This window comes from Euleptes europaea, chromosome 6 (genome assembly GCF_029931775.1).
Source record: "Euleptes europaea isolate rEulEur1 chromosome 6, rEulEur1.hap1, whole genome shotgun sequence".
In the NCBI taxonomy this organism is placed as follows: Eukaryota; Metazoa; Chordata; class Lepidosauria; order Squamata; family Sphaerodactylidae; genus Euleptes; species Euleptes europaea.
This window is the reverse complement of record NC_079317.1, coordinates 27120568-27148165: the sequence shown is the minus strand read 5'-3', so window position 1 is coordinate 27148165 and position 27598 is coordinate 27120568. Positions and strand designations below refer to the sequence as shown.

Genomic DNA, 27598 nt, shown 5'->3' with positions numbered 1-27598 from the left:
CGGGAGAAACACAATACTTTGTTTCACAGTATCATTATATCACAGTACCTTTAGCTGAAATGTTGATTGCGGACAAGTGTTTAACAATCACACTCAAATGTAATCTGAGTTTTGTGTCCTTTCCCCCAAAAAACATTAACTTGCAAAAAAAATTACTCTCAGAAAATCTGTAATATTTTAAAGTTGGGTCAGTTAATCCTCAGAGCAGATGGACTGGGTAGTTATTGATTGTGTACTAGCCACTAAATTCCCACCAGATGGTATGCATAAAGGCTTTGGGATTGCCATCTTCTGCCAGGCAGAAGTTTGAAAATGCTTGGGACTGCTTGTTCCTTTTTTGTTTCTGAACCTTCAGAGTTTAGGGTTTCACTGTTAGTTTTTCTACTCCTGATATGCATGGGATGCTTTCAAATGAAACGATGAATCAAATGAGACATAGTATTCTGTTTCCAACAGAGGGCAGTCAGATGCCTCCAGGAAGCATTCAGGCAGGTCATGATGGCCACATGTTGCTTTGCCCCAGTATTTGGTGTTTAGTAATATGCTGCTTCTGGGCACAGAAATTTGCTTCTAGCAATAATTGCTAATAACAGTAATGTTCAATATCTTGTAAATGGTGCAACCCAGCTTTAAGGGAATATAAAGATAAAAAAATAGAAATCAAATGTGTTTGTCAACTGTACTTCTGATATGTTTATACCTGTCCTTTGTTATACTTTACAGGAATCAGATTCTGAGTTCACAGTATTTCAGGTAAAACTACTTTTTCTAAGTATTTGGGAGGAAAAAATATTCAGCCAGATGGTTTGTGTGATAGTGGTGCAGAAGCATGCCTTTGATGCTCACATGAAATTGCCTTGCATTGAGTTAGACCGTTTGTCCGTCAAGATCAGTATTGTTTATTCTGATTGACAGCAGCTCTTAGAGGCCACAGATAGAGGGCTTTCACCTCAACCTGATACATTTAACTGGAGATGCCAGAGATCGAACTTGGTACCTTCTGCATACTGAGCAGGTGCTCTTATCACTGAGCCTCTTTGTGTATTAATGTTGTATTTATCTTGAGCAAAACACGAACCCTCTGTTCAACCTTAACTGGTTTTGTTGCAGAAATGTACATTTAAAAACTTAATTTCACTAATCAGCTTCTAGCCAGACACTGTTCTGCTTCCTCTAGCCAGCCTGTTTTTATTTGAGAGTGATACAAATTTTTCTAAATGTGGTTTTGAGATTTATATGTATATGGATCATCCCACAGAGACTGGAACTGTTGGAAAGAGGCAAGATAATTTCTTGCTATCTTTGCAGCCGTCATTACCACTGCTTGTGACTGCCTGAACTGCTGCTGTTTAAGAGCAATGTTCTATAGGCTGATGGCTCCTGGTTGGGAACTGATGTAACCAGTCACAACAGTGTGTTTTTGCTTCTTTGCAGCCTGTGGGTCATGCTGTCTCCACATCCAAGGCGTACCTGAGGTTTACCAAGGATGAGATAGTTAAGGGGGCTGCAGCAGCACCAATAGGGCTGCAGTTCATTGCTCGCTGCTCATTTCCAGTGGTATTTCCTCCAGCACTGGCTTTACTTTTGCTACTTCTCTTCCTGCCTCAGGATTATGGCTTTTTCTTTTGTTGTCTTCCATGTTGTTACTGTATATCTTTGCAGTGCACATTCCCTGCCCATCTTTAAAATTCTCATCAAAAGTACATCTGCATAAACTTTTCCCAGGCTAGTCCTTTCTCTAGCAACTTGCTGAAGGGATTACTTTACATCTCCAGCATTAACAGAAGAACGCAAATGCCATTTTCTCTGCTCTCATTTTTTGATGGAAAGTTCTCTAATCTTTTGTGCCTGTGAAGATTTGATAAGATAGTTTCTTTCTACAACAATTTAAATATGGAATTATTTTCATCAGAATTTGTTTCCCCCCCCCATTGGAACATTAATTCCTTAATTACATAGAAATATATTTAATTAGCAGATCCAATTTGCTCGCTGTTGCTTAATTAGAGGGTTTCAGAGAGGGGGCTCAGCTGAACAGAGTTTATTTCTAGCCATCCTCAGGAAAATACAAGTTCAGATACTGCATGGAGTTTTTGTTTCCTGATAAACAAATTTGAATCTTGCCTATACCGTGAATTTATCCTCCAAAAAAATTGTTGGTGACTAAGTAATTGGCTACCTCTGTTGAAACCAGTACTTAGTTATTCCTTATTGTACTTTTTATTTTCAAAGAAATAGCTGCTTTCCCTTTTCTTGCTTTATATAAATGCAGCTTACAGTGTTGGATCTAACTGTGTGTGAGCAGAAAGGAAAATGTAGTGCAACTGAAATTGTGCTAAAGTAGCACAAAAGCTGCAACAACACATAGCATTTTCTTAATTTTTTTTAATGAAATAACATTGCCCATGTGGAACAATGGAACATACTACATAGGGTTCACATATCAGAAGAAATACTTAATGTCTAGTGCATATAGGGGGGAATACCCTCTCTTTTTTTGCCATCAAGTCACAGCTGACTTATGGCGACCCCCGTAAGGTTTTCAAGGCAAGAGACATTCAGGGGTGGTTTGCCATTGCCTGCCTCTGCACTGTGACTCTGGTATTGCATCCAAATACTAACAAGGGTTGACTCTGCTTAGCTTCTGAGATTTGATGAGATTGGACTATCCTGGCCTATCCAGGTCAGGGCATGGAAAACACAGGGGGAATACAATTCTTTCACTTATTGCAAGCAAGTAGCAAGGAGTAATTTTAGCATTTACACTTGCACAAGGACTGTTCCACACCTGGAAGCTTCTGTGGGATTCACCCCACTAATGCGCAGTCAAGAATGCTCATTAATTCAAGAAAGTATGCCCTATAAACCAGGGCTGCCAAGGCCACTTTTCCTGAATCAGCCATAGGCAGCTGTGCATCCAGATCCCCCAATTGTGTCTTCATGCCATAGTTCAGACAAGATGTATGGACTTCTCATGATAGACATTGTGAAGTCCCAAGCTAGCTTTATTTGGAGAGCAAAAAGTATGTAAACCTAGAAAACAGTAGAATGAACAAACACACAGTGGAATAGCAGTTTTTTGTTCACTGCAGAATTAGAATACAAGTTTAACAACCAGGGCCTGTTTGTTTGTTTGTTTGTTTGTTTTAAACAGAGCAGTCTTTCTAAGAGAACTGTTCCATGTATCACACAAATTTAACCTGTCTAGTGGTTTGCAGTTTCACAGTGACTAAGAGCATCTGTGTGGAGAACTAGGTGCGTCTCCTGATACCTGCTCATGTTCAACAGCATTTGATTCTGTCCTATCAGGGGCTACCTCAGCCCTCATTGGACTAGGAATAAATTTACCCACCCCCTTGCAGTTTTAGTAAACTGATCCTGTGGTCTGGGATTTGGATATTAGTCAACTCCCGTCAGGCGTTTATCAGGATCTGCTAGTCACCACAACTATGGGCCCACACAATAAGTGCCCCTGCAGAGAAAATTCTAGTGTTTACGGTACTTTTGTTTTCCTGTCCAGTGGTTCTCTCAGTACATATGATACTGAGCATGCTTTGTGGAATTTGGAAAGCTCCTGTTCTACCACACAGGAGCTTTCCAAATTCTATCTTTGCTTTTATCTCTTGCATAAAAACAATGTTTTTGTCTCTAAGTCACTTGTAATGTCTTTATTACATCTGACATGATGTAAGGCTCTCCAGTCCAATTTATGCTGCCAGTTTCTGCCCGGCAAAGGAGGACCATTCCCTTCAGTCACAATTAGATGTGGTCAACACACACTGTTGTGACAGGCAGCTTCCCCATTGCTTTTCCTTGGCTCTAACTTTTCAAAAGTAGATCTGTTCCAGTTTGTGGCTATCACAGAATTAGTGGGTTGGAGCCACCAGACCCAAATGCTCTGGTATTTCCAAGTCACGGTTTGTTTAAAAACAACAGCATCTGTATCTATCTGGATCACTATCTAGTTTACCTTCACCCTGATATAACAGGTTACTTTTGCCTTTTGGTCATAGTGTGTAGTGCAGAGAAGGGATACACTATGTCTGATTCTTTAACATAGGATAGACAAGAGACTTGGGGCACCTTAAAGGCTAACAAAATTTTATTCCAGCATAAGCTTTCATGGACTGGTTGCTTCCTGTTCAGAAGCACTAAACAGCTCCTCACTAAGCAGTCTTTTAAAGGTAGAGATATGAAAAAACAGCACCATCAAGGACCCATGAAATTCTGGAAGTACCGAGTGAAATGTAATTATGTAAAAATCAAATCCAATCAAGAAAAATACAGGGCCCATTTACAATTCGTACTAAACCAGTTGACACCTGTGCTGAGTAGAGAGTCCCAAGTTTTGCTAAGATAGTTGGGACCTGTGATGAGTAAGATTGTTTTTTGGGTTTTTTAGTCTTTAAGGTGCCACAACACTTGCGTGCTTTTGCTGCAGCAAACATCATGGTTACCCCAATGGCATGCTTTTCAACACAGGAATGGCTGGGGTTTGAATCTGGCTCCTTCATAGCCATGTCATATTTCTGATATCTACTTGCTACTTGCTATAGATGGTAGGTTCTCTTTCATATGTCATCAGATATATTGTGGTAAAATATGACTTGTACAAGCAGCATGGCCTTTTGTGACAGAATGGTTGTTCTGAAGATTGGCGAAGCTGCATTTTTCAGGCTGGTGCAGTGTCTGTAATCTGCACAAACATGTTCCCCTTATGTCTTTTGTCAAGCTCCTGCTGTTGCTGTGTGTAATTCACACTAAAACAGTCCAAGCATAGGAAGCTACCTACCTTCTGTTGTCTCTCACCCTATATTGCTCAGTCTGGAGCTTCTGGTTTAGGTTCTACACTGACCTCTTTATACTTAGTGACTCGCATATTAGTAAGGAATGATCTGTGTTCAAATGGCAAGGTGCCACTACATATTTGGAAGAAACAGTGAGGTTTGGATAGAGCGAAAGCCAGAAATAAAATTTATTAAATGGAATTGTAAGTGTAACCGTTTTGCTCAGCACTTTGCAGATAAAAGTTCCTGCCTCTGTTCGCACTTGGACTCAACAGGGTCAGATGGAGCCAGGGTGTTGCCTTGGGAAGTTGTTTGGGGTACTCTTCAGTTTATTCAGTCTGAGGTTGTGGACAGGCTTCTTGGAGGTATGGGGCGTACCACCTGCTTGTAAACGCTTGCCCTTCCTGGCTACTTAAATCGGTTGTGGGGCAGCTGGCTGACTGAATCCAAGAGGTAGTTAATGCTTCAGAGAGGGGGTGTTCACCTCAGCCTTGAAACAGGCTGTTCTGCGTCTATTTTTAAGGACGCCTGCCTTGGACACCGGAGATCTCAATAACCATCAACCAGTCTCAGATGTTTTATTCTTGAGCAAGATGATTGAATGACTTTAAGCTTTCCTGGAGGAAGCCAATTGTTTAGATTCTTTAGTCTGGCTTTAGGCCTGGTTTGTGAGCAGGGATTGTGAGGAGGGTCTCAGCCCATGGGCTGGACAACGTGAAAGGAGGCGATCCTTCCAGTACCCCGGCCCCAAGCCATTTAGGACTTTATCCTTACCATTAAATTCTTTGAACTGTGCTTGGAAGCAAACGGGCAGCCAGTGCAGGTATTTCAGCACTGGAGTGATATGATCCCTGTATCCTGCCCCTGACAGCAGCATAGCTGTCTTATGAGTAGAAGTTTCTGGTCCATTTTCAAAGGCAGCCCCATGTAGATTGTATGACAGTTTTCAAAGAAGATGAAGAACATACTGGTGAGTTGCAACCACCTCATGGCAACCTCTTCCATGTGGCCTTCCAGGCATGTGATGAGCCAATGTGGTTTGTCACTTGCCTGCCTCCACCGAGCAATTCCAGCCTTCCTTGGTAGAGACTTCCCATCTAAGTACTAATTGAGTTGGAGTTGGTTTTTTTATATGCCAACTTTCTCTACCACTTAAGGGAGAATCAAATCGGCTTACAATCACGTCCCTTCCCCCCTCCCCACAACAGACACACGATGAGGGGCTGAGAGAGCTCTAAGAGAGCTGTGACTAGCCCAAGGCTACCCAGTTGGCTTCATGTGGAGTAGTGGGGAATCAAATGCAGTTCACCAGATTAGCCTTCGCTGCTCATGTGAAGGAGTGGGGAATCAAACCCAGGTCTCCAGAGTCCACTGCTCCAAACCACTGCTGTTAACCACTACACCACGCTGGCTCTCCGTAATTGTGGCTGACCCTGCTGAGCTCCCAGAACCTGACAAGCTCAGGCCACACTGGTTTAATTGGGCTGCAACAGTACTCTAACCTGGATGTAATAAGAGCATAAATTGCCATGGCCAGATCACATAGCAGGTTTCTCTGTAGTTTCAACTGTCCCAGTTCCCCAACAGTGGCTATCTCTCCCCCACCCACCACAGGGCCACTCAGGCTTTTTTATTAGAAAAAAAAGCAGTAGAATATTGTTATATCGATACAGGTTGAGTATCCCTTATCCAGACATCCAAAATACGGAAAGATCCGAAATATGGACATTTTGAGCCTACCTGCATGCATATTACAGGCCCTCAGCAGTGCGCCTAGAAGCTTTCTGATGGTTCAGTGTACACAAAATTATTTAAAATATTGTCGAAGGCTTTCACGGTCAGAGTTCATTGGTTCTTGTAGGTTATCCGGGCTGTGTAACTGTGGTCTTGGAATTTTCTTTCCTGACGTTTCGCCAGCAGCTGTGGCAGGCATCTTCAGAGTAGTAACACTGAAGGACAGTGTCTCTCAGTGTCAAGTGTGTAGGAAGAGTCAGAGAGGGGTTGGGTTTGAGCTGAGTACTGTCCTGCAGACGTAATGTGCTAATCATTGTTCTGTAAGTATCAAGATAATGTACTAATGAGAGTGTGGTATGTTAATATGGAAGCATTGTATCCTGAAATGATCTGGTAATGTGTGAAATCCAAAGCTAATCTGCATGGCTATTGTTGACTATAGCCTTTGTTAGTCTGGAGGTTTTTCAGGGCAGGAAGCCAAGCCTTATCCAGACTAACAAAGGCTACAGTCAACAATAGCCATGCAGATTAGCTTTGGATTTCACACATTACCAGATCATTTCAGGATACAATGCTTCCATATTAACATACCACACTCCCATTAGTACATTATCTTGATACTTACAGGACAATGATTAGCACATTACGTCTGCAGGACAGTACTCAGCTCAAACCCAACCCCTCTCTGACTCTTCCTACACACCTGACACTGAGAGACACTGTCCTTCAGTGTTACTACTCTGAAGATGCCTGCCACAGCTGCTGGCGAAACGTCAGGAAAGAAAATTCCAAGACCACGGTTACACAGCCCGGATAACCTACAAGAACCAATTTAAAATATTGTTTACAATTACGTTCAGGCTATGTGTATAAAGCGTATACAAAACATATGTAAACATAAATGAATTTAGAGTTTAGGCTTGGGTCCCATCCCCAAGATATCTCATTATGTATATGCAAATATTCCAAAATACGGAATGATCCAAAATACAGAGCACTTCTGGTCCCAAGCATTCCGGATAAGGGATACTCAACCTGTACAATGTTATAACAATATGTGTAACAGATTCTGTGAATTCCCAGATTCCTGGAGGAAAAAAGTCTCTATCCCTGTGCATCAAGCATGTCTCCACAAGATAGTGGGCTAGAGACTTCCTTTGTAAATGAAAGCTGGGAATTCACAGAACACGTGATAGATATTGTTGTCTGAATCTGAATTTTCACACCCAACTGGTATCCATCCAGGCTTTACTGCAGTCTTTCCCAAAAGTTTGAAGCAAAGCAGGTTTGAAAAAGATTGGACAAAAGCCAGGGAAACCCCAGCAGGTGCACAAATGCACCACAATGCTGTGGGAAGCAGTAGCCCCCCCACTTCCTAACAGCATTGAGCCTAGAGCAGGTAACCTATGTGGGAATGGACTTTGAATTCTGGACCCTGAGTCAGACTTCCACTTGAAATTACTATTCTCCTCCAGTTGTGTGTGTGTGTGTGAAGTGCCGTCAAGTCGCAGCCGACTTATGGCGACCCCTTTTTGGGGTTTTCATGGCAAGAGACTAGCAGAGGTGGTTTGCCAGTGCCTTCCTCTGCGTAGCAACCCTGGTATTCCTTGGTGGTCCCCCATCCAAATACTAACCAGGGCTGACCCTGCTTAGCTTCTGAGATCTGACGAGATTAGGCTAGCCTGGGCCATCCAGGTCAGGGCCTCCTCCAGTTAGAGTGACTGAAATAAGCTGGTCCTGCATCCTCTGTTGGCTCTCTGCCCCCCCCTTTTTTTTCTCTCTGGGATGGCCAGGGACTTTTTTATTGGTTGCAAAATGTGCACCGTATCTGCTCTGCTCCTTTCGAACGCGGACACATATTTGCCATAGATTTAGATATTATAGGCATCTTGTTTTCTGTAGGTTATTTTAAAGTGCGTGGTAAATAGTTGGTTATATAACATTGTCTTCCAGTGTCTGGACTGCCTTAAAGTACACTGCTTTCTTTCCTACTTGTTCATGGAGGCCTTTGCCTCCTGGGATGAATACATGAAAGGTTTTTGAGAGGCTGTAGCCTGTATAAGATTTAGACAGTTGAAGTGCATTAAGCTGTTCCTTTATTAAACTGTATACTGTATTTTGAAGGGGTACAATTGCCACTACTGTAATAGCTTTTTGCTAACTATCCTCTTATTGTAGGTGGTTGGGCTTTTTGTATCCATATTTTCCATTATTCTTTTGGTTTGAAATACGTACTTTGCTGTGCTTTTTTAGGCTGTGGGGGATAAAAGCCCAATTTTTACTCCAAAAGAATATGGTAGTTTGTTCTAGCTCTTTCCTTTCATTTTTGTAAGTTTCCGGCATTCTAGTTATCAGGGGAACATGTGGACCTGCACTTCTTGTTGTCCATGGGGTTTTTTTATCCATTAGAAGGAAGGTTTTGAGCTTTCATTTGATAACCTGATTTGTCTTCACTGAACACTGTAGATATCTAGTTAATGCAATTCGTTGAGGTCAGTGCAGATCTTTACCAGAGCCATTTGCAATTATTGCTGTGGGGGTATGGATATTTTTCCATTTTTTTTTTTAAACCTGCCTATCCTTGAAGAATCAGGATTTCTAACTTGTGTCAGGCAGATCTGTACCTGCACCTGAGTTTTCCTCAAGAGTTTTCCCTCTCAGAAAGCTCACACACACTTTCTCCTCCTCCTTTTTAAAATATCGTTGAACTAAGCATTTGCAAAATTTGGTACAAGAGCTTTTAAAAGGGGGCATTGGAAGAAAACCATATATGTCAAAAGTATTTCTTGTTTTTGAAGCAAACTGAGGAAAATCAGTGTATGGGTGATGCACTGTTATGTATTATAATGTAAAATATGGTGAATTAATACATTTACTAGTCAAATATCCTGGTAACAGAATCCCCTAATTTAGTGTTGATTTTTAAAGATTCTTTACTTTTAGTAGAGAGAGTCCTCAACTAGAGCTCCTGGACATTTGGGTCACTTTTTAGGATCTAACTCTGCTTGACAAGCTAGAAGGGGGGAGAGTAAATGCATTCTGTGACTGCAGCATGACACTGGCTTCAGGGGCCCTCCAGCTGTCTTGGGCCCTGGGAATTTTGTCCCCCAGGTCCCCCCCCCTTGGCAGCCCTGCTGCAGCCCCCTTAGTGCAGCTGCCTGATCTGCATTTCTTTTTGTCCCTATCAGTCCTGCAACATCCAACATCCCCTTTTTAGGCATTAAAAGGGGCTTCTGGGGGAAGGGGAAGATGCAAGCCGTATTTCGCCAGTCTTTACCCATTTCAGTCTTCTCGTGTGGTTCTTTCTAGCTTTTAGTTTTCAGTCTTGTGCTGCAAGTGAGAATCCAGTCAGTTTCCACTCAGTCCTAATGTCCCACCATTTGATCCCCTCTTCCTACTTCCACATTATTATAGATTAATGTATAGTCTCATATATAAAATAAAAACATTAAAGCCCGCCAATGCTATGCTGTGTTGCTTTGACGTTCATTTCAAGCGACTGAATATTAACGCTGGTCCTTTCATCTCTGATCTAGGCTGCTTGGTGCTTGAAAATACGAGCCTTAACAGAAATGGTTTATGTGGATGAAATAGATGTGGATCAGGAAGGCATTGCTGAGATCATGCTTGATGAAAATGCTATTGCGCAAGTTGCACGTAAGCACTGCATTTATAGGAGCCACAAAATTTATCGCCTTGTTGTAGCTATAATTGAATCTCAGAATGTCTTGTACCTAGTTTTAAAAAAGCAAGGATTTGGGGGTTTTGCTTGGCTTAATTCCTGGTCATTCAGACCACAGGCGGCTAAGGGGTGACATGGTAGAGGCCTATAAAATTATGCATGGTTTGGAGAGAGTGGACAGGGAGAAGTTTTTCTCCCTCTCCCATAATGCTAGAACATGAGGTCATCTGTTGAAGCTGGAGGGTGACAGATTCAAAACAGATAAAAGGAAGTATTTTTTCACACAACGCATAGTAAATTGTGGAACTCCCTGCCCCGGGATGTGGTGATCGCTGTCAACTTGGAAGGCTTTAAGAGGGGAGTGGACATATGGAGGAAAGGGGTAGTCATGGCTATTAGTTAAAATGGATGATAGTCATGCTGCATACCTATTCTCTCCAGTATCAGAGGAGCATGCCTATTATATTAGGTGCTGTGGAACACAGGCAGGATGGTGGTGCTGCACTCATCTTGTTTGTGGCTTCCTAGAGGCACCTGGTTGGCCACTGTGTGAACAGACTGCTGGACTTGATGGTCCTTGGTTTGATCCAGTAGGGCCTTTCTTATGTTCTTATGTTCCCAAGGTTTCAAAACTATTTAACAGTTGCTTACATGGTGACTATGTTTCCACATGGTATACTGTGGATATGAGCACTGTCTAATGAATGCCAATTGCCCTGTAAAGTATTTTAAACTGATTTGTCTATTTTAGACATACACGCTTTCAAAATTTTGTTCTGTTAACTTGACTTCATCTTGCGAATTTTAATGTCTTCATTTTATTTGTTTAAATTTTTGTATGCCTAAAGACATTGTCAGCAGTGAGTGACTTTGCATGTACAAACATGATAATCCAGTTGCACTATCTGCATTATTTGAGATAGCCCCTTTGTATGCCAGCGGTTCCCCGTTGTATTTAGATCCTGTGACTTGAGCCTCGCTTTCTTTTTAGTGGGGAAGGCAACAAAAGAAAAAAATGGTGAATGGAGAGAAAGAATGGAAGCAGAATTGAGCTTTAAAATATTAATGACACCTTTTTATTGTGTAGGTCCTGGTACTTCACTGAAGCTCCCTGGAACTAGTCAGGGTGGAGGTCCCAGCCAAGCTGTCAGGTACTCAATTCGCTTAACTGGTTAAAAAAATTATTGTACTCAGGTCACTGTTGGGCTTAACTGGTAAATGCTATCCAATGAGAAGTCTCTCAGGTGACTTAGTATTTGTCCCTTCTACTCTTCACACTTCCTTTTGTGCTGGATTACCCCCCTGCTGGTTTTCTGGTGTTTCCTACCCTTGTGTGTTTCCTTCAGTCCCAACTATCCTGTTTTGAATTAAGGTGGTGGAGGAAGAAGTTATTTGTTTGTTTGGATTTTTGTTGATAATGCCCTTCTGAGATATTCTTGATTTTATTCTGCTGGTTGTTATGATGTCGTTTATAGTTCTCGTTGTATTTTATTGAGCTATAAGCCACCTTGTGTTATTAAAATACAGAATATATGTTTTTAAATAAATAGAACGATTGGCTCATTTGGGGGGCTGGGTGATTTCCCCTCCCCCAGTTGTATGGTCATTACATAAACTATAATTGTGCTGCATTGCAAACAAAAACGGTGGAAACACTAGCTCTCTGGGATTGGAGGTAGCTGAAGCGGGGGGGGGGGGGCGGGAATCCTAGGCTGGTCTACCTGGAAGTAAGTCCCATGTTATTCAATGGGGTTTACTCCAGGAAAGTGTCTTTAGGATTGCCTGGAAGTCTGAATAGGAAGAAATTAGTTAATTTTTTAAACCCATAAACATTTGAATAATGGGGAAGTAATATTAGTCAGTATGAAGGGTGATATAGATCATCTGTCCTAATAAAAATACGCTTACTTGGATCCTATGACGTTGTTCCCCTCGAGCTTCTCTCTGGCTTCCGTGGAGACCTTCACTCAAGATCAATGTTTTTCAAGGAGCCCGTGCACACACTGATGTGCTAGAGGCAGAAAAAGTGAGCGCTGCAGCAGAGGAAAGCCTCTGCAATGGCCAGAGACCAGCACGGGGGGGAACAGTGCGCTTGGACCCAAGCCGTTGAGTTATGGTTACCGATCTAATTACTTGCTTATTTTTATGCAACCCCTCCCCCCAAAAAGGTATGGATTACAAAAGCCGTATACTGATATAGTCAGGTGCATGCACATGAAAACAAGCAGGTATATCTTTATTTTAAAACTCCAGGTTTGGGCATGTAAGCTTTCTTTGTTATTACCAGTAGAGCATGTCAGTTCAGCACTAGCATCGTTGCATCTGTGTATCATTTCAGGCCAGTGACTCAGACAGGGAGACCCATTACAGGGTTCGTGCGACCCAGCACACAAAGCGGACGTCCAGGTACTATGGAACAGGCCATAAAGACTCCAAGAACTGCCCGCACTGCCCGCCCAATGACTAGTGCTTCTGGGAGATATGTCAGGCTTGGAACGGTGAGGGACTGGATAGATCAAACTGCTTGTACTGTTAGTCACGTGGTCTCTGTTTGTCTTCACTACGTCCCATAAGCTAAACCAGCAAGCTGATTCCTTCCTGTTGGTCTGCCTAGTCCATACTGTGTACTTTACCTTGCTGCATAGTTCCCCCCCCCCCCACTATGTAATTGTAAAAGTTGCAACTTCAGAATATTATCTCTATGATGTAGGGCATTTAATTGAAATCTCTTCAATCTGCATTGTATATAAAAGCTACTACTTATTTATATATAGAGGAGGATGGTCTGCCAACTTTGACAGTCTTCCAGACATACTAGCAAGGCCAAGCTTCCCACAATATAGTTTCTGTACTAATGACAATGGGGGAAAATACCAAAGCTTCAGTTTTTGTTTTCATCTTGTCAGTGGATTTTCACCATGTTTAACATCAGAGATTGTAAAGTTTCAGCGTATAAGAATTTGGTTGACAACTGTGATTTCCAAAAGTCCAGGGTGTAGCCTCCCAGGGTAGGTGAATTCATTTTTCGCAAAAAAAATATGGGGATTTTTCAATTCCGCTGAATGCAAAACATCAATAAGTCCTTTGTTTTGTTTTTTTCCCATAGAATGGGAATAATTTACTCTTGATACTTCCAGAAACTAGGGGGGAAAGACAGAATGTCAATCTGAAAGTAATAGGAGTTTCACTAGCAAAGCCTAAATAACCATCCAGATAAACAATTCTATTAGGGATCAGTTTTCATTAGGTAAAATGAAGCTGCCAATAGTGCAGTCCTGTGCAGAGTTACTGTAAATCACATTAGATTAACTCTCAACGCTCTTTGTCTGTTTTAGTGATGATACAGTCTTTAAAGTTTTTTTTTAAAGTGGCAGCTACTATGCACCAGAATAGAAGCTGCTTCTGACAGCTTCATGAGTAACAGAAGCAATTTCATTGGGAAAGGTGTTTTAAGGAAAGACGCTTAAAATCTCCATTGAGTATATGAAGCTTTGTGTGTGCATTTCTGGGCTGGGAGCCAGTGATCACCGAGATCTAAGTGAATCCCAAACATGTGTAAACGACAGCTGTTACTTCCCCTTAGTAAATTTCATTCTTCATTCAGATATTTCTTTCCTCAGAGTTTCTTCTGCGAATAGTAATTTTCAAGCATGTGTTTAATGCAGTTCTGTATTGTTTTTCCTTCTTCAGGCCTCTTTGCTCACAAATCCTGATGGCCCCTTTATAAATGTGGCTAAACTGAACTTAAATAATTATGCTCAAAAACCAAAGTTAGCAAAGGTATGTGTTTGCTTGAACACAATATTTCTTGTGTCTCTGAATATCTTTCTCCCCTTATTTACAATAGATGTTTGGTATATGCGTTCAGTGTATCAGTTCTGAAGCAGCTAGCTTTCTTGCTTCTTGTGGTCAAATCGGGATCTGTTTCTAGGTTGGTCTCAGAAGGAGGTGTGAAGGGCTGGTCCAGTGCAATAAAGAGAGGTGATGTCCCTCTTCCCACAGCAGCCCTGAATGTCCCTCCCATGATCCTCCTGGAGGACAAGAGACTTCCAGGAGTATCTTGGGGGAGGGGGGGTCAGAGGTGTCCAGCAAAAGGTGGTGATAAGCGACACTCTCACACACGCACACACCCTGCACACCTGTAAAAATTCTAGGTGGGATCCAAGCCACAACACTCAGTTGTTTAATCATGGCTGAGTGTTAGCAAGGCTGTGCTTCCTTCTCCCGCTCCCCCTTTTTTAACATAGTTCCTACCATCATGGGTGGGTATCACATCAACAGCTTCTTTTAAATTCTGATTAAGCAGCAGTCCTGGTTAGTCTTAACAGTGGTTAACTGTCTTATGCTTAAGCTAACTCACAATGTAGTTAAGGTTGGCAGCAGGACTCCCCTTCCCAAAAGTAAGGCGTAGGAGTAAGAGAGCATGAAACCCTGCAGTCCAATCCCAATGACTTAGCTATGGTTAAATGTTATCAGCATCTGGCCAAAGTCAATAGGGGCCAGCCTAGCTTCAGCTGTCTCTTGCTGCTCTCCAGGGACTCGACTTGAAATGAAAGGTGCTTTAGTGAATTTGAACAAATGTGTGCAATCTTAGCAGTGGGCTTATTTTAAAACTAATGGTAGCCTTGCATATTACCCTGGAGTGGTATGATGCTACAGTTATGACTTTTTCAGACATATCGAATACATAGAGTCATCATGTGAAGAAACTATAGTTAAATGTAATTCTGTTTTGAGAGCGTTTATATTTTTATTTCCAGATGTGTTTGCACTTTTTTCTTACCATGCGGACAGAAAATACAATTGTAATGATTTAAGCAGAGGCATTGCAGATAAATTCATAATTTGCTGGAAGTAGGACACTTGCTAAGTTGAAAGGAAGCAAATAGCCTTAGCTAATGGGTTTTAAAGCATATGTGGAAGACAAACAAAACATTAAAAAATCTCTGGCCAGCTTTCTAGATGCACTCAGAATACAAATGTATGAATGTTCTGTTAATCTAAAAGCTCATATTGCATGGATTTTTTCCTTTTGATTTCATGGTGGTAGCTGTAGTGCTTCCCCCCCTTTATTAGAGTACTGGATTTTTTAAAAAATACACTTCTCATAATTATTGTCAAGGAAACTGAAAGCCAGCCAAAATGAAAACTTGTCTGTCTTTCCTCACCTCATTATGTCGCAATCTGTGCATTTTGGGTTTTGCTTTCAGCCGCTTGCTGGTGGCAGTATTTAATGCAAGGGTAGGGAACTAGTTCAGCACTGAGGGGCACATCAGAAACGATCACAGCTCATTGCTATCCTCTGACAGCCTGTTCAGATTTTATTCCCCTTCCCGTGGCCAAGGTTGCTCCCTGGGGAGAGATGAGGAGTGCGCTGTTGGCTTGCTTCATTCCCTCATGCTCTTGTCACTGGGAGAAGTGAATAACCTGCAGTTTGTGGAATGTGGGGCCCCTGACCTGTGATTAATCTTCACACTGAGGAAGGTCATGGAGAGAAGCAGGGAATTAAGATTAGCCTCCTTTTTTCCTTCCCTCCCTCTTCCTTCCCAAGGTACACCCAAGGGAGATTGTGCCTGAATGGATCCAGTTATAGATACTGTCTACATCTAAAATTTCGTGTGGATACCTTGTCTGAGAGGACACAATGGCTGTCTGTATCTCATTGTCTTTGTGCAAGCTGCCTATGGGGCCAGATTGGTGGGATATAAATCTGCAAACCAATCAAAATAGGCAGCTGGGTAGATTAGTTCTGTCAGCGTGGGCAGGATTCCATTGGGAGAAAGGAGCCATTGGTACATGATCATTAATGTTATTGGTGTTATTAAACAACACTGAGAATGTGAGTACAGAATTATCAAAGGCACAGACATTATATTCTCAGTCCTCCAAGGCATGATTCTGGAGGATCAAGAAGCATGCCACAAGCACTCTTTCCCTTCCACTCCTTTCTTTGCCAATGCACTTAATTTCTTCTCTTCCTTCCTCCTTTGAGCACAGTGTAGTTTATCATGCTGTCCAGATATGAGCACAGTTAAGGGGGGGGGGAAATCGGAGAGGATTACAAAAGAAAGCCAAGTGCCCTTGCCCTGGTTACATCCCTTCCCTCCCTCCAGTGGATTTTCTACCTCTGTGGGAAGGCCACCCATTGCTGTCTGATATATGATGGCCTGGAACCAGAGGGCTTCATGTGGTGTTCTGCCATGCAGTGGGGCTTTTCTGCACCTCCATTGCACATACAGATACACAAGCAATCTGCTGTTGCCAGCGTGATGATCCTTTGGTAAGGAAGCCAATGTGATTTATTTATTTATTTTGTGATTTATAACCCGCCCTCCCCGGCCTAAGCTGGCTCAGAGCAGATAACATCATATAAAAGCATTACTGCATCAATATAAAAATCTAATTTTAAAATAATAAAATCCCAAGTAAAACTTAAAACACAAAATTACAAAATTTCAAATGGTGCCTAACCACACTCGTATTTCTGGATATTTGCAGCAGGTCACCCCTCCGTTGACACGGATAATATAACAGGAAGGAGGGGTAATAGGGAAGCCAGCAGATGATATTTGCGGCTGTCCTCAGCCATAGGCCTGGCTGAATAGCCCCGTCTTGCAGGCCCTGCAGAACTCTTTAAGGTCCCACAGGGCCCTGATGTCACCAGACAGAGCATTCCACCAGGCTGGCGCCAGGTGCTACTGATTGTAGCAGTTGCAGTGTCAGAAGGATCTAGGAGGCTAGGAGTCAAATCCCAGCTTCGTTCTCTCTCTCGTTCTCTCTCTTGTTCTCTCATCCTGATCAATTTCATGGGTTTTGTGTGTGTGTGTGAAAATGAAATGGAGTAGAGGAGAATGATGTAGGCCGCCATGAGTTCCTCAGGAAAAGGATGGGAGACAAATGTACGAAATCAATAAATAGTAAAAGTAACAGCTGCAAAGAAAACCAGCACCTCTTTCCTTCCCTGTTTGCACACTGAAACATTTTCTGCTCAGAAGCGGGGCTCTTTGGGTCCAGTCCCATTTTACAGAAACATTTCCTTGATTAAGTTGTCAAAATAAGGTTCCTTTCTTGACCCAGCAGCATATGCAGGCATTACTGATGTGAGTTCCCTGTTGCATCCGTGGACATTTTAAATGAGCTGCTTCAGTGCTTATTTATTTTTGTATGACTGTAAATGGTGTTTGCTTGTTTCTCCCACCTTGACAGTGTGTTGTAAATTGTTCCCCTTCCAGGCATTGTTTGAATACATTTTTCACCATGAGAACGATGTTAAGAACGTAAGTTGCTCTTCTTTATTTTATTTATTTTTGGAACTCTCAACTTTTTTTCAGCTGAACTGACACTTGGAATGTAAGCCCTTCCGTTGTGATAAAGCTGAAGGAAAGTCTAGTTTTAATTGGGATGAAATTGCAGCTGTTAGAATCTTGACTCTGTCAATTTCAGAGACATTACAAAAAAAAAATAGCCACGATGTAAGTTTTTTGTCTGTGAAACTGTGCACTGCTTGGTATGTTGTGCAACTCATTTGAAAGAACGGATACAATTGGGCTTCTGCAGCAACTTGGCGGCTCCATAGAACCCATGCTCTTCCTGCCTTAGATAAATAAATGTTTGAGAGCAGAGAATTACGAACTGGGAATTCAGGATAGGTTAGGGAGCTTTGTGGAAATTCTGCACTTTAAACATGTTGAGCATCACCTGTATTGTTTGCAACAAGTACCGAACCCCTTCTACATTTCTTAATGTGAAAGAAATTCCTAGACTGGAAAGTGTACTGTAGGATAGGTCCCACCTTGTGTGAACAGGATTGCTTGCATCTTCTTCCCTGTCCCCTTGTACCACCCTGAAAATCTTCTGCTGAGGATTGGTCAGGAGCTTTCTAAACCAAATGCTGCGGGGGCTGGAGTTGGTTTCTCCCTGGTCGTGAATGTGTGCAGCGAGCTGGGTTTGGAGCTTACTGGGTTTACCTAAGAGGAAGAAACTGTGATCTTTTGCTTGATTCACCCTCATCACCGCAGGACCCCCCCCCACCATTGTGTATTTTGTTTTTGAGAATCCCCACCACCACCACTGACCTTCAGCAGAGGATTTTCAGGGTGTGCGGAAGTCTACTGTAAGAAAGGAAAGATGGGGGAAATCCATTGTGTGCGTTCTTTGTTTGCTTAGGTCTGCCCCCAATGTCTGGATGCTGTGTTTTTGTCTACAGGAGAATCTTTTCTGTAGGATCTTCCCATGTAGCAGGTAGTTGCAATCAGTTACTCTTTGCTTCCTTCCTGTCCTAGGAATCTATTTTTTTAATGCCTGCACTGTCGTTAATAATAATGGTGTAATATTAAAAAAGGAAGCCATTGGTTTCTGATAGTCAACAAATTATGCTCAAGAAGTCACAGTTCTGCAGCTCATGGCACTGTCTAATCGTGCCCTTGCAGCATATGTTTCACTTATTTTATTTACCAGATCACCATCTCAAAATAAAGATATAATTGTTTAATTCAATGGGTTTTTTTGTTTTACTTTCTATGTGGCAATACATTAGTTATTTTTTAATGAAAGCAGTAAGTGCTAGAGGTTCAAGAAGCAGAATTGTCTGTGTATGTTCTCAGTGTTGTAGCACCGATGTGTGGTACAAGATGCTTTACAGATGTGGGATTAGCAACACTGATGCATTGCTGAGCTGTTTTCCTCCAGCAGGCCTTCTCCTCCAAGCTGCAGACTGTTTCTCCAATCGTAAAACGTAGCTTGAATGTTTAAACAGAGGAAGCAGCTGGAGAGAAAAGAGTCTAAGAAACAATAGTGTTCTTGTGACGCATGTGTGTGTGTATTACTGAATTGTACGTACAATTGATTTCAGTCACTTTGTGGGCTTCCTAGAGGCACCTGGTTGGCCACTGTGTGAACTGACTGCTGGACTTGATGGGCCTTGGTCTGATCCAGCATGGCTTTTCTTATGTTCTTAACTTGCCTGTGTCTTAGATAGCAGAAGCATGTACAATTCAGCCCTTAGATTTTTAAATTCAACATTCCAAGATGTATTTTTTCCCACAGTGATGTTAGTTGACCATGGCCAAGGTCTAGAAGACCTGAGTTTTTCCTCAGAGGTTCCTTTTCATGAAGCCTGCTGGGTGACCTTGGGCCAGTCACAGTTCTCTTAGAACTCTCTCAGCCCCACCTATCTCACAAAATGCCTCTGGGGTGGGAGGGGAAGGTGATTGTTGGTCGCTTTGAAACTCCCTACAGTAGAGAAAGTGGGGTATAAAAACCAGTTCCTCCTCCTCCTTTCAGAAGGGGCCACCCATGTACCCCCAGATTTCCTTTTTAAGGTCTATGGTGTTAAAGAATAATTTGATGCAAGAGGTTTTTACAGGGGCAGTGATGCCAGTAAACTTGCCGTTTGTACACTCTGCAGGAGTGTGAGTTCATCAGGCATACATTCTCTTTGGGATCCCAGCCCATGTTTGGAAATATTTTCAAGTGCACCTACAGTTTCTGTTAACGTTTATTGGAATTGCTGCAGCTGAAAGGGAGTGTGTGGGTTTCAGTTTAGTCTAAATTGTCTGCCTTAATCAATTGGTTGCGCAGGCACATTTTGAGATAATTGAACTTTAGTGGTATAAAAAAATACAGCCAGCGACGAGTGCAGACCTTTGAAATGTCATATCAGAACAGCGGGATGTGAAAGATGTAAATTGTTTCTACAGCAATTGGCACTTTCAAGCAAGTGGAAATTTCAGAAGCAAAATTACATTACAGTATACACATGAGTTACCACTGAGGGATTTACACATGAGTTACCACTGAGGGATTTACAACCCAGTCCCAAGGTCCTGACACCCATGTATTGCTGACATAAATGTAGCACTGCTAGTCAGTATCTTACAATCACTCAGCAGAGGGGAAATATGCACAAAACCAGCCAACTCCAATGTGCAGGGAACATTGCCGTTGACCTGGAATCCATAACAACTCTGTAGCTCACTAGTCAGGGAGCAGCATGTTAATGATGCCACCAGGACAGCTAGAGAAGAAGAGTTGGTTTTTATATGCCGACCTTCTCTGCCTTCTTCTTTGTCCGCCTAAATGTGAAGGAAGGCTTTTCATATGTTTCCAGAGGAATACATGTAGGCCTTCAAACTTAGCGATAGCCAGTATGTGGGCTCCTAATATTTTTTCAAGCATAATGTGAAATAAAAGCACACAGGGAGGATGGTTGGAGCCTGCTGCATTCCCTGCAGTGCTTCTCTGAAGAAAAAGCATTATTTTTCTTGGCAGTTGCTATTAAATAATGACATTGTCTAAGTGTGACTGAGCATAGACCAAATGAATATTTTATCTATAGCGTTGACAGGAACGCTGTGGAAAGGCTAGGGTGAAGAGGGCACAGTATTTGAAATATCAAAGATCATTGTTGACATGAAAATTGGAGTATGCTTCAAAAGCTTCCCAATAACCAGTTTCTTGCCCTTTTCTATTTATGCGTGTGCAGTGAAAATCGTATATGTTAGGCCGCCCTGAGGTTAAGAGAGTTATGGTTATTACTGTCCTCTTCCACCAATGTCTTGAAGTTTTTAAAATAGCTGTCCAGTTTGCATTTCCCCAGAATTAGAGCTCCAAAATGGGCAGCCAGATCCCAAACTTTAATCTATCTGGGCTGAAAATAAATTGTGTTGACTTGGATCTGCTCAGCAAAGCTTGAAGCCTTTCTCCAAGCTAAGGGACCTTCCTCTGACAGAAAAAAAGTGGCAGGATACAAGCCACTATATTTTAAGGGGAAATGTATTTGCATTTCAGAGTGCTCCTTATGCAAGTAGTGCCCCTTTGTATTTGGCCCTTGTTTACTATACAACCAATAACTATTTTCACTTAACCATTAGGCAAAATGCTTCCTGCACATTTCCCCTCATACCTCTACATGTGCAAGGGTTAGGGACTTGATAATTTGTAAATCCGTGCTGTGTGTCAGGCCAAAGTAATGGCCCAAATATGCTCCAGGTACCATGGCAAGAATCTGGCCAAAACCTGGATAAGCTTATGGCAACCCTGATCTTTGTTTCCTTGCCATTTGTTCCTTTTTATTTTATTTTTTTACATGCCCTCATTTCTTGCAAAGCCCTTAAGGTGGCTTACAATTAAACATATTAAAAGAGAAAATAGTAAACCAGCAGAAATTCTCTCAAATGTTTGGATGCCATAAACACGCGCAGACCATTTATAATGGAGGCTACAGTTGCCCCTGGCAAGCATAACTCATCCGAAAATAAAGCTAGGAGCTTCCAAATTTGTCCCTAGCTTCAGAATGATGGTGGGAGTTGTAGTGCCCAAGATTAAGGGAATTGGACCATCCTTGCCCAGGTCATTGCAACAGCTCACCCCTTGCTATTTCCAATGGAAACTGAGACATTCTGTATGTGGCAGAGATAACTTCTCAGAAAATAAAGCTGGGGGGTCTCAGATTTGATGACCAGCTTCAGGGTAACGGTGGGAATTGCAGTGCCAAAGTGAACAGAATTTTGCCCATCCTGGCACAGGTTAGCTCCACAGCATCTCCCTGCTATTTGCAATGGAAGCAAAGTTCTGCTCAGGAAAAGGACTAAAGTGCAGGCAGCCGATGGGAAGACTGGAAAACATCCCCTCTCTGACAAAACAATGGGTGTTTAACAATGTTGGACTAGGATTGAGGAGATCCAGATTCAAATCCCCATTCTGCCACTGGAAGACGCTGGCAGACCTTGGGCCATTCACACACTTTCAGCCAGACCTACTTCACAGGGTTGTGAGGATAAAATGGAGAAGAGAGAAATGTGAGCTGCTTTAGGTCCCCACTGGGGAGAAAGGCTGGGTGTGGCATTTGTTATAAACAAATGTTGGCTACTGTTTGCCAAAAAAGGAATGAGTACTATTGCTTCTTCTGGGGTTGCTGCAACTCTTTTGGTAGCAGGCAGAACCACTTGTTCAGTATTCAAACTACCAAGTGGAACCCCCTACCTGCTGCTCAGTCTTTAAACTTAGGTCTAGGATCATGACATATGCAAACCGTTAATCTTGAATTCTGCTTATATCAGTGTTTATTAAATATTTTGTTCTCTCCAAAGATCTATTTAAAATTTCAATTCCTTCTAAATAGGAAATGGCATTGAAACTCAACACTTATGCATAGAATTGTACATATTGTTCTAGAATCTTGGATCCTTGTCCAATAAAATGACAGGCAGTTGAAAACCAGCATAAGGGTGTGGATTCAGGCCCTAGCAAGTCTACAAATATGTACCTTACAGGCAGATCACATCATCCATTTAGAAGAGTTACCTATTTCTCCAGCATCGACGATGATTAATGTTTCTGTGCACAGCATTTCCCTGAGAAGTCTCAGTTATGGATGAGTTTGCCTATTCGCATTTCTTAAAAAAAAAAAAAAAAAAAAAAAAGCTTGCTGGCCAAGGAAGGCCAAATGTTTTGTCGCTCCTTAGCTCACTGTTATCCACTGTTTGAAAGCATTTAATTTTTCTCCAAGCAAGTCCTCTGGCTTTGAAAGCACATTGTTAGAATCATAGAGTTGGAAGGGACCACAAGGGTCACCTTGTCCACCCCCTGCACAACGCAGGAAATTCACAACTACCTCCCCCCACAACACCCCCAGTGACCCCTACTCCATGCCCAGAAGATGGCAGCAAAAATCCTTCAGGATCTCTGGCCAATCTGGCCTGAGGAAAGTTGCTTCCTGACTCCCAAGGGGTGATTGGCATTACCCTGGCCATGTAAGAAAGGGCCATGAGAGCCAAACACTGGTGCAGCCCTTCCAGCCCTCCCTCTCATAATCCGCCTAAATTCACAGAATCAGAATTGCTGACATAGCCATCTGCTTAAAAACCTCCAAAGAAGGAGAGCCCACCACCTTCCGAGGAAGCCTGTTCCACTGAGGAACCACTCTTAACTGTCAGAAAGTTCTTCCTAATGTTTAGCCTATTGCTGAAATAAATGAACTTCACACCAGGATTCATGTACTGTGGGCAGGCTTATCACGTTTCAGTGGGGTGGAGCCTACTCTTATCCTACCACTGCACTAAGCAAAGTTGGAAACCTTCCTGTAGAGGTTTCCTCCAGCATAAGTTGTTCTTCCTCCAACAGAAGAGTAATTTAAGTTGGAGGAACACTCCTTAGGCTGGAGGGAGGTTCAGTCCACATCACTATTTCTGATCAGGAAAAAGGCCACATCCTGTCCACATCACAATCCTAGCACTGAGAAAGGATGGAGGTATAATAACTCATCCCATATCTCAGTGTGCCTGCTCTACAAGAGAGAATGCTAATAGCTTGTAAAATGGGGATTCTTTGTCTATAGTTCAGCAGGAAGAATCCCTTGGATGGTGATTATAACTCAATATGTGAAATACATGGGCTCCAAAACCTGTCTTAAGTGCCCTCCAAGACCAGGTTTATGTTAACCATGGTTAATTTCTGCACAGACATAATACCAAACCATGATTGAGGTTGGGAGAAAGTAACATGTGAGAATAGAAGGTGATTCCCAAAAGTGATTTATGAGTCCTCAACAGGGTTAGTTTCTGACTAGTGTTTTGATTTCATTGGCCTTCTATAACTAGTTTCTTTATCAAAAGGAAGAACATTTGTGGATGATGCATCAAACCCACACTGTGTTTAGAGTCCTCTTTAAATACAGTGATGTTTTTACTTTAACAAGGAACTCATAAATATAAGGATTGCACAGGGGAAGAGTTCCAGGAATGGAAAGTGACTAGTTCAAGCTCTTGTTAACTTGATTATTCATCAGGATATTGACACAGATATCCCTGACAGGCGAACCCTATTATCTTTAGAGAGGAAGCAGAAAATAGACACAAAATGTTCTAGTACACATCCCAGGAATCGAAGATAGCAGAGTCTTCAGGTTCACCCTCTGATCTCATGCAGGTTCTTATAGACAAGATAAATGCAAAATCGTTACACATAATAGTTATACAGATGTTTCTGTCTCAGTGAACCATGTGTGCGCGAATAACTATAAAAAGAGCACATGGCATGAATTGAGGGTGTTGAAGATCTGTTGCTTGGCTCCTGATGTTTAGCTCAATAATTTCCCCACTGGAAAAAGTAATTAGCACAATCTACATTGTTGGATCATTTGTATTATCAAATTCTTGACTACTGAATGAAGCTCAAGATACCCTATAAACCTTCCTAGAGAACTATAATTTGGTAGACATAAGGCAATTCATATTTGTTTATTTAGAAAATTTCTAACCTGACAATGAGCTTGAAGATTTTCCAGGCCACAAATCAGAATACAGTATCAGCCCCTCTCCTCCAAACACAATGGAAAAGATCTTAAAGCAGCATCAGAAATGTAAACTAAGAACCATTAAAATTAAAACATATCCATCAACCCACCTTTCTCATGTATATCACAACTCCACCACTTTAATTCAAGCAGGTACCCTTTTTGTTATGGTCATATCTGACCATAGTCAAGTAGTATTAAATTTACTAATGGGAAATGATGAAAAATCTAAACCTAGGTGTCAACTCCTCCCAACCAAACACCCTGCAGTTTGTTTCCCAAATACAGAAAGAAGAAAAAGAATTTGTTGAAATGAATTTAGGATTTACTGATTCAAAGTTTGGGATAACTATAAAGTATGTGCCAAGGATAGAATAATTGCTTATGTGGCATATGCCAAAAAATGAGAAAAGAGCCTCAAGATGCTGGTGGTGACCTTCAAAGCCCTGTATGGTCTGGGACCAACATGCCTGAAGGTCTGCTTACTGCCTTATAAACCTACCCAACCACTGTGGTCATCTTCAGAGAAGAAGGAGAAGCCGAAGAAGAAAAAAAGTTGGCTTTTATATGCTGACTTTCTCTACCACTTAAGGAAGAATCAAACCAGCTTACAAACACCTTCCCTTTCCCTCCCCACAACAGACGCCCTGTGATGTAGGTGGGGCTGAGAGAGCTCTAAGAGCTGTGACTAGCCCAAAGTCACCCAGCTGGCTTCATGTGGAACAGCAGGGAAGCAAACCTGGTTCACCAGATTAGTGTCCACTGCTCATGTGGAGGAATGGGGAATCAAACCCAGTTCTCCAGATCAGAGTCCACCGCTCCAAACCACCACTCTTAACCACTACACTATCTTCTCCGATATGTACCTGCCCAGGAATTAAGGTCTCAGAGAGAGGCCCTCCTGACTGTCCCATCAATTAAAGAAGCTCATGTGGTGGGTACATGAGAGATGGCCTTTTCAGTGGCAGCTCCACAGTTATGAAACAACCTCCCGAGGGAAGTGCACATTTCGATCTTTCGAAGTGCACCTTTCTATCTTTAGGAGGCCGTTGGAGATGGTTTTATTTAGGACTGCATTCAGTTAAGTTTACTAGCAGTCCTGAGTTGTAATTTTAAATTTTGGGTTTTATGTTTGTAATGTATTTTTGTGTGTTTTGTCTATGTTGTAAGAGGCCTTGAGCTCTGTATGGAAGAAAGGGCTGCTAATAAATGTTTTAAATAAAGTTTCAGCTTGTTCGCCCTTATCCAGCCCATTATTGACACCAAGCAGCAGTTCAGAGCATCAATAGCATCCTCAGAATTAGACAGAAAAGAAAAGTATAGCTGGCTATCATCCGCATATTGGTGACACCGCAGCTCATACCTCTTGATGACCTCTCTTCATCTAGATCTTAAATAGCATTTGTTGTTTAATTCCTTCTTAACTTACTGAAATCCCTGAAAGTGACATATCCGCTGCCCCTGCACAGCTACGACTGGGTTGAGATGGCAGGTTGACTGGTGAGGCCATCTTTATGAAGTTCCCCTTTTAGTTTGGAGGTCGGTGAGCTTGAGTAAAAACAATCCCTTGCGGTGGTAATGCCAGAGGGCTGGTATGCTCAAACAAGAATTTTATATCATGTCGAGCATTGTTAAGTGTTTTGGCTGTACGAACCCTGCTCTCCTTTTTCCGTCAGAGTTTTTTTTTAAAAAAAATTGCCTCCATTTGTGGCCATTGACAGAGGCTTTAGTCCCCCACCCCCACAAAAAATAGTTTCTGGGAATTGTGCAGTTCAACCTAGAGGCTTCAGGGGCAAGGGAAACATATTGTGTATCGCCAGATGCTACTTAGCCAGCCACTGTTTAAAAGGTGCCTCCGTGCTGTTCCTGACTATAGAGGTCATTGTTCTTGTTTTGGTTTCAGAGGTTGATAATACTGCTTGCTGCTTCTGCCGCTTTCGCCAGCCTCTAACCTTATGGCCTCTTCCTCAACCAGTACAGGGAGACTGGAACATTCTCATGATCTGTACACTTATTTAATATGAATATACAAGATTAAGGTGCAATCCACTTTGCCCGTGATTAAAATTCCTGATGGGGAAGAGTTGTATTCTTAGTGCCTTGGCAATTGATTATATAACTTAAAGGGTTTTTTCCTGGTCTTGAGGGCTTTTCAAGAATGCATTAATAAAACAAATCCATCAATTCTGCAAGTGCTCAACATCAAGAGTTACTACAATGAGGGTTTTCCCCCTGTTTAAACTGTATTGCATAATATGGGGAAGGCAAGCGAAAACCAACATTTTCTTCTGGCATGACATACCGGTAATTTTTTACTTTAATCTTGTACTTTTTTTTTATATCTTGCTATTTCTTTACAGTACGTTTTAGCTCAGAAATGAAGCTGACCTTTTCAAAAAGTGATTTCTTTTTAAAGGCTATAGATCTGGCAGCGTATGCCACCCAGCACGGCCAATTCAAGGACTGGTGGTGGAAAGTGCAAATTGGGAAGTGTTATTACAGGTAAAAACAGTTCGTCCGTTCTCCAAACTAGTGCATGATGCAGTCCCCTGGGGAGCGCAGGATTATGTCTGACTTGGAGGAACTTCTGTACCAACTCATTTATATAATGAGAGAAACATGTATGTAACAAACAGCTGACACAGAGAGAACTAAACAGAGAGAATTGATCGATAAGAGTTTGGAACTGCAAGCGGTGGGGACAATTAACATGTGATATCTGAAGCTGGAAAAACATTTTCCTCGTGTCATGACATTCCAGCCAGATACCAGATTCCTCTCTCAACCTCCTTTCCTTGTTACACAAGACTACCATCATGTGAGCTTCCCCATCCCTCCGATACAGTGGGGTCTAAGGAAATGTACAATATCATAGACTGAAGGCTTCTGGACATTATAGAGGGCAGAAGCAAAATTAACCCAAGGATGCTGTGTCTGGTGATTCATGGCTTAAGACATGTTTATAAGCAAGGGAAACAACAGTATCTCAAACCTTTAAAGGGAATAGTCCTATCCGTCAGTTTCCAGTTTAGTTTTCTTTATATTCTTGGAATAAAAGGTTATGATATTCCAATTTTATATAATGGGTTTTCCTCCCATGTG

The 27598-nt window shown here is 42.0% G+C and overlaps 1 protein-coding gene across 4 annotated transcripts in view; it reads left to right on the top strand.

Moving 5' to 3' along the window:
- TTC8 (tetratricopeptide repeat domain 8) overlaps positions 1-27598 on the top strand; it is a 52311-nt gene that overhangs the window by 5193 nt on the left and 19520 nt on the right. For 2 of the 4 annotated variants that reach the window (XM_056851157.1, XM_056851156.1), the window contains exons 2-7: positions 10058-10178; positions 11291-11354; positions 12542-12701; positions 13894-13983; positions 17436-17480; positions 26913-26998. In XM_056851157.1, the coding sequence (XP_056707135.1) occupies positions 10058-10178; positions 11291-11354; positions 12542-12701; positions 13894-13983; positions 17436-17480; positions 26913-26998 (566 nt within the window). Of the gene's footprint in view, positions 1-10057; positions 10179-11290; positions 11355-12541; positions 12702-13893; positions 13984-17435; positions 17481-26912; positions 26999-27598 lie in introns of those variants that run through there. The other 2 variants (XM_056851158.1, XM_056851159.1) reach the window with 2 other exon arrangements.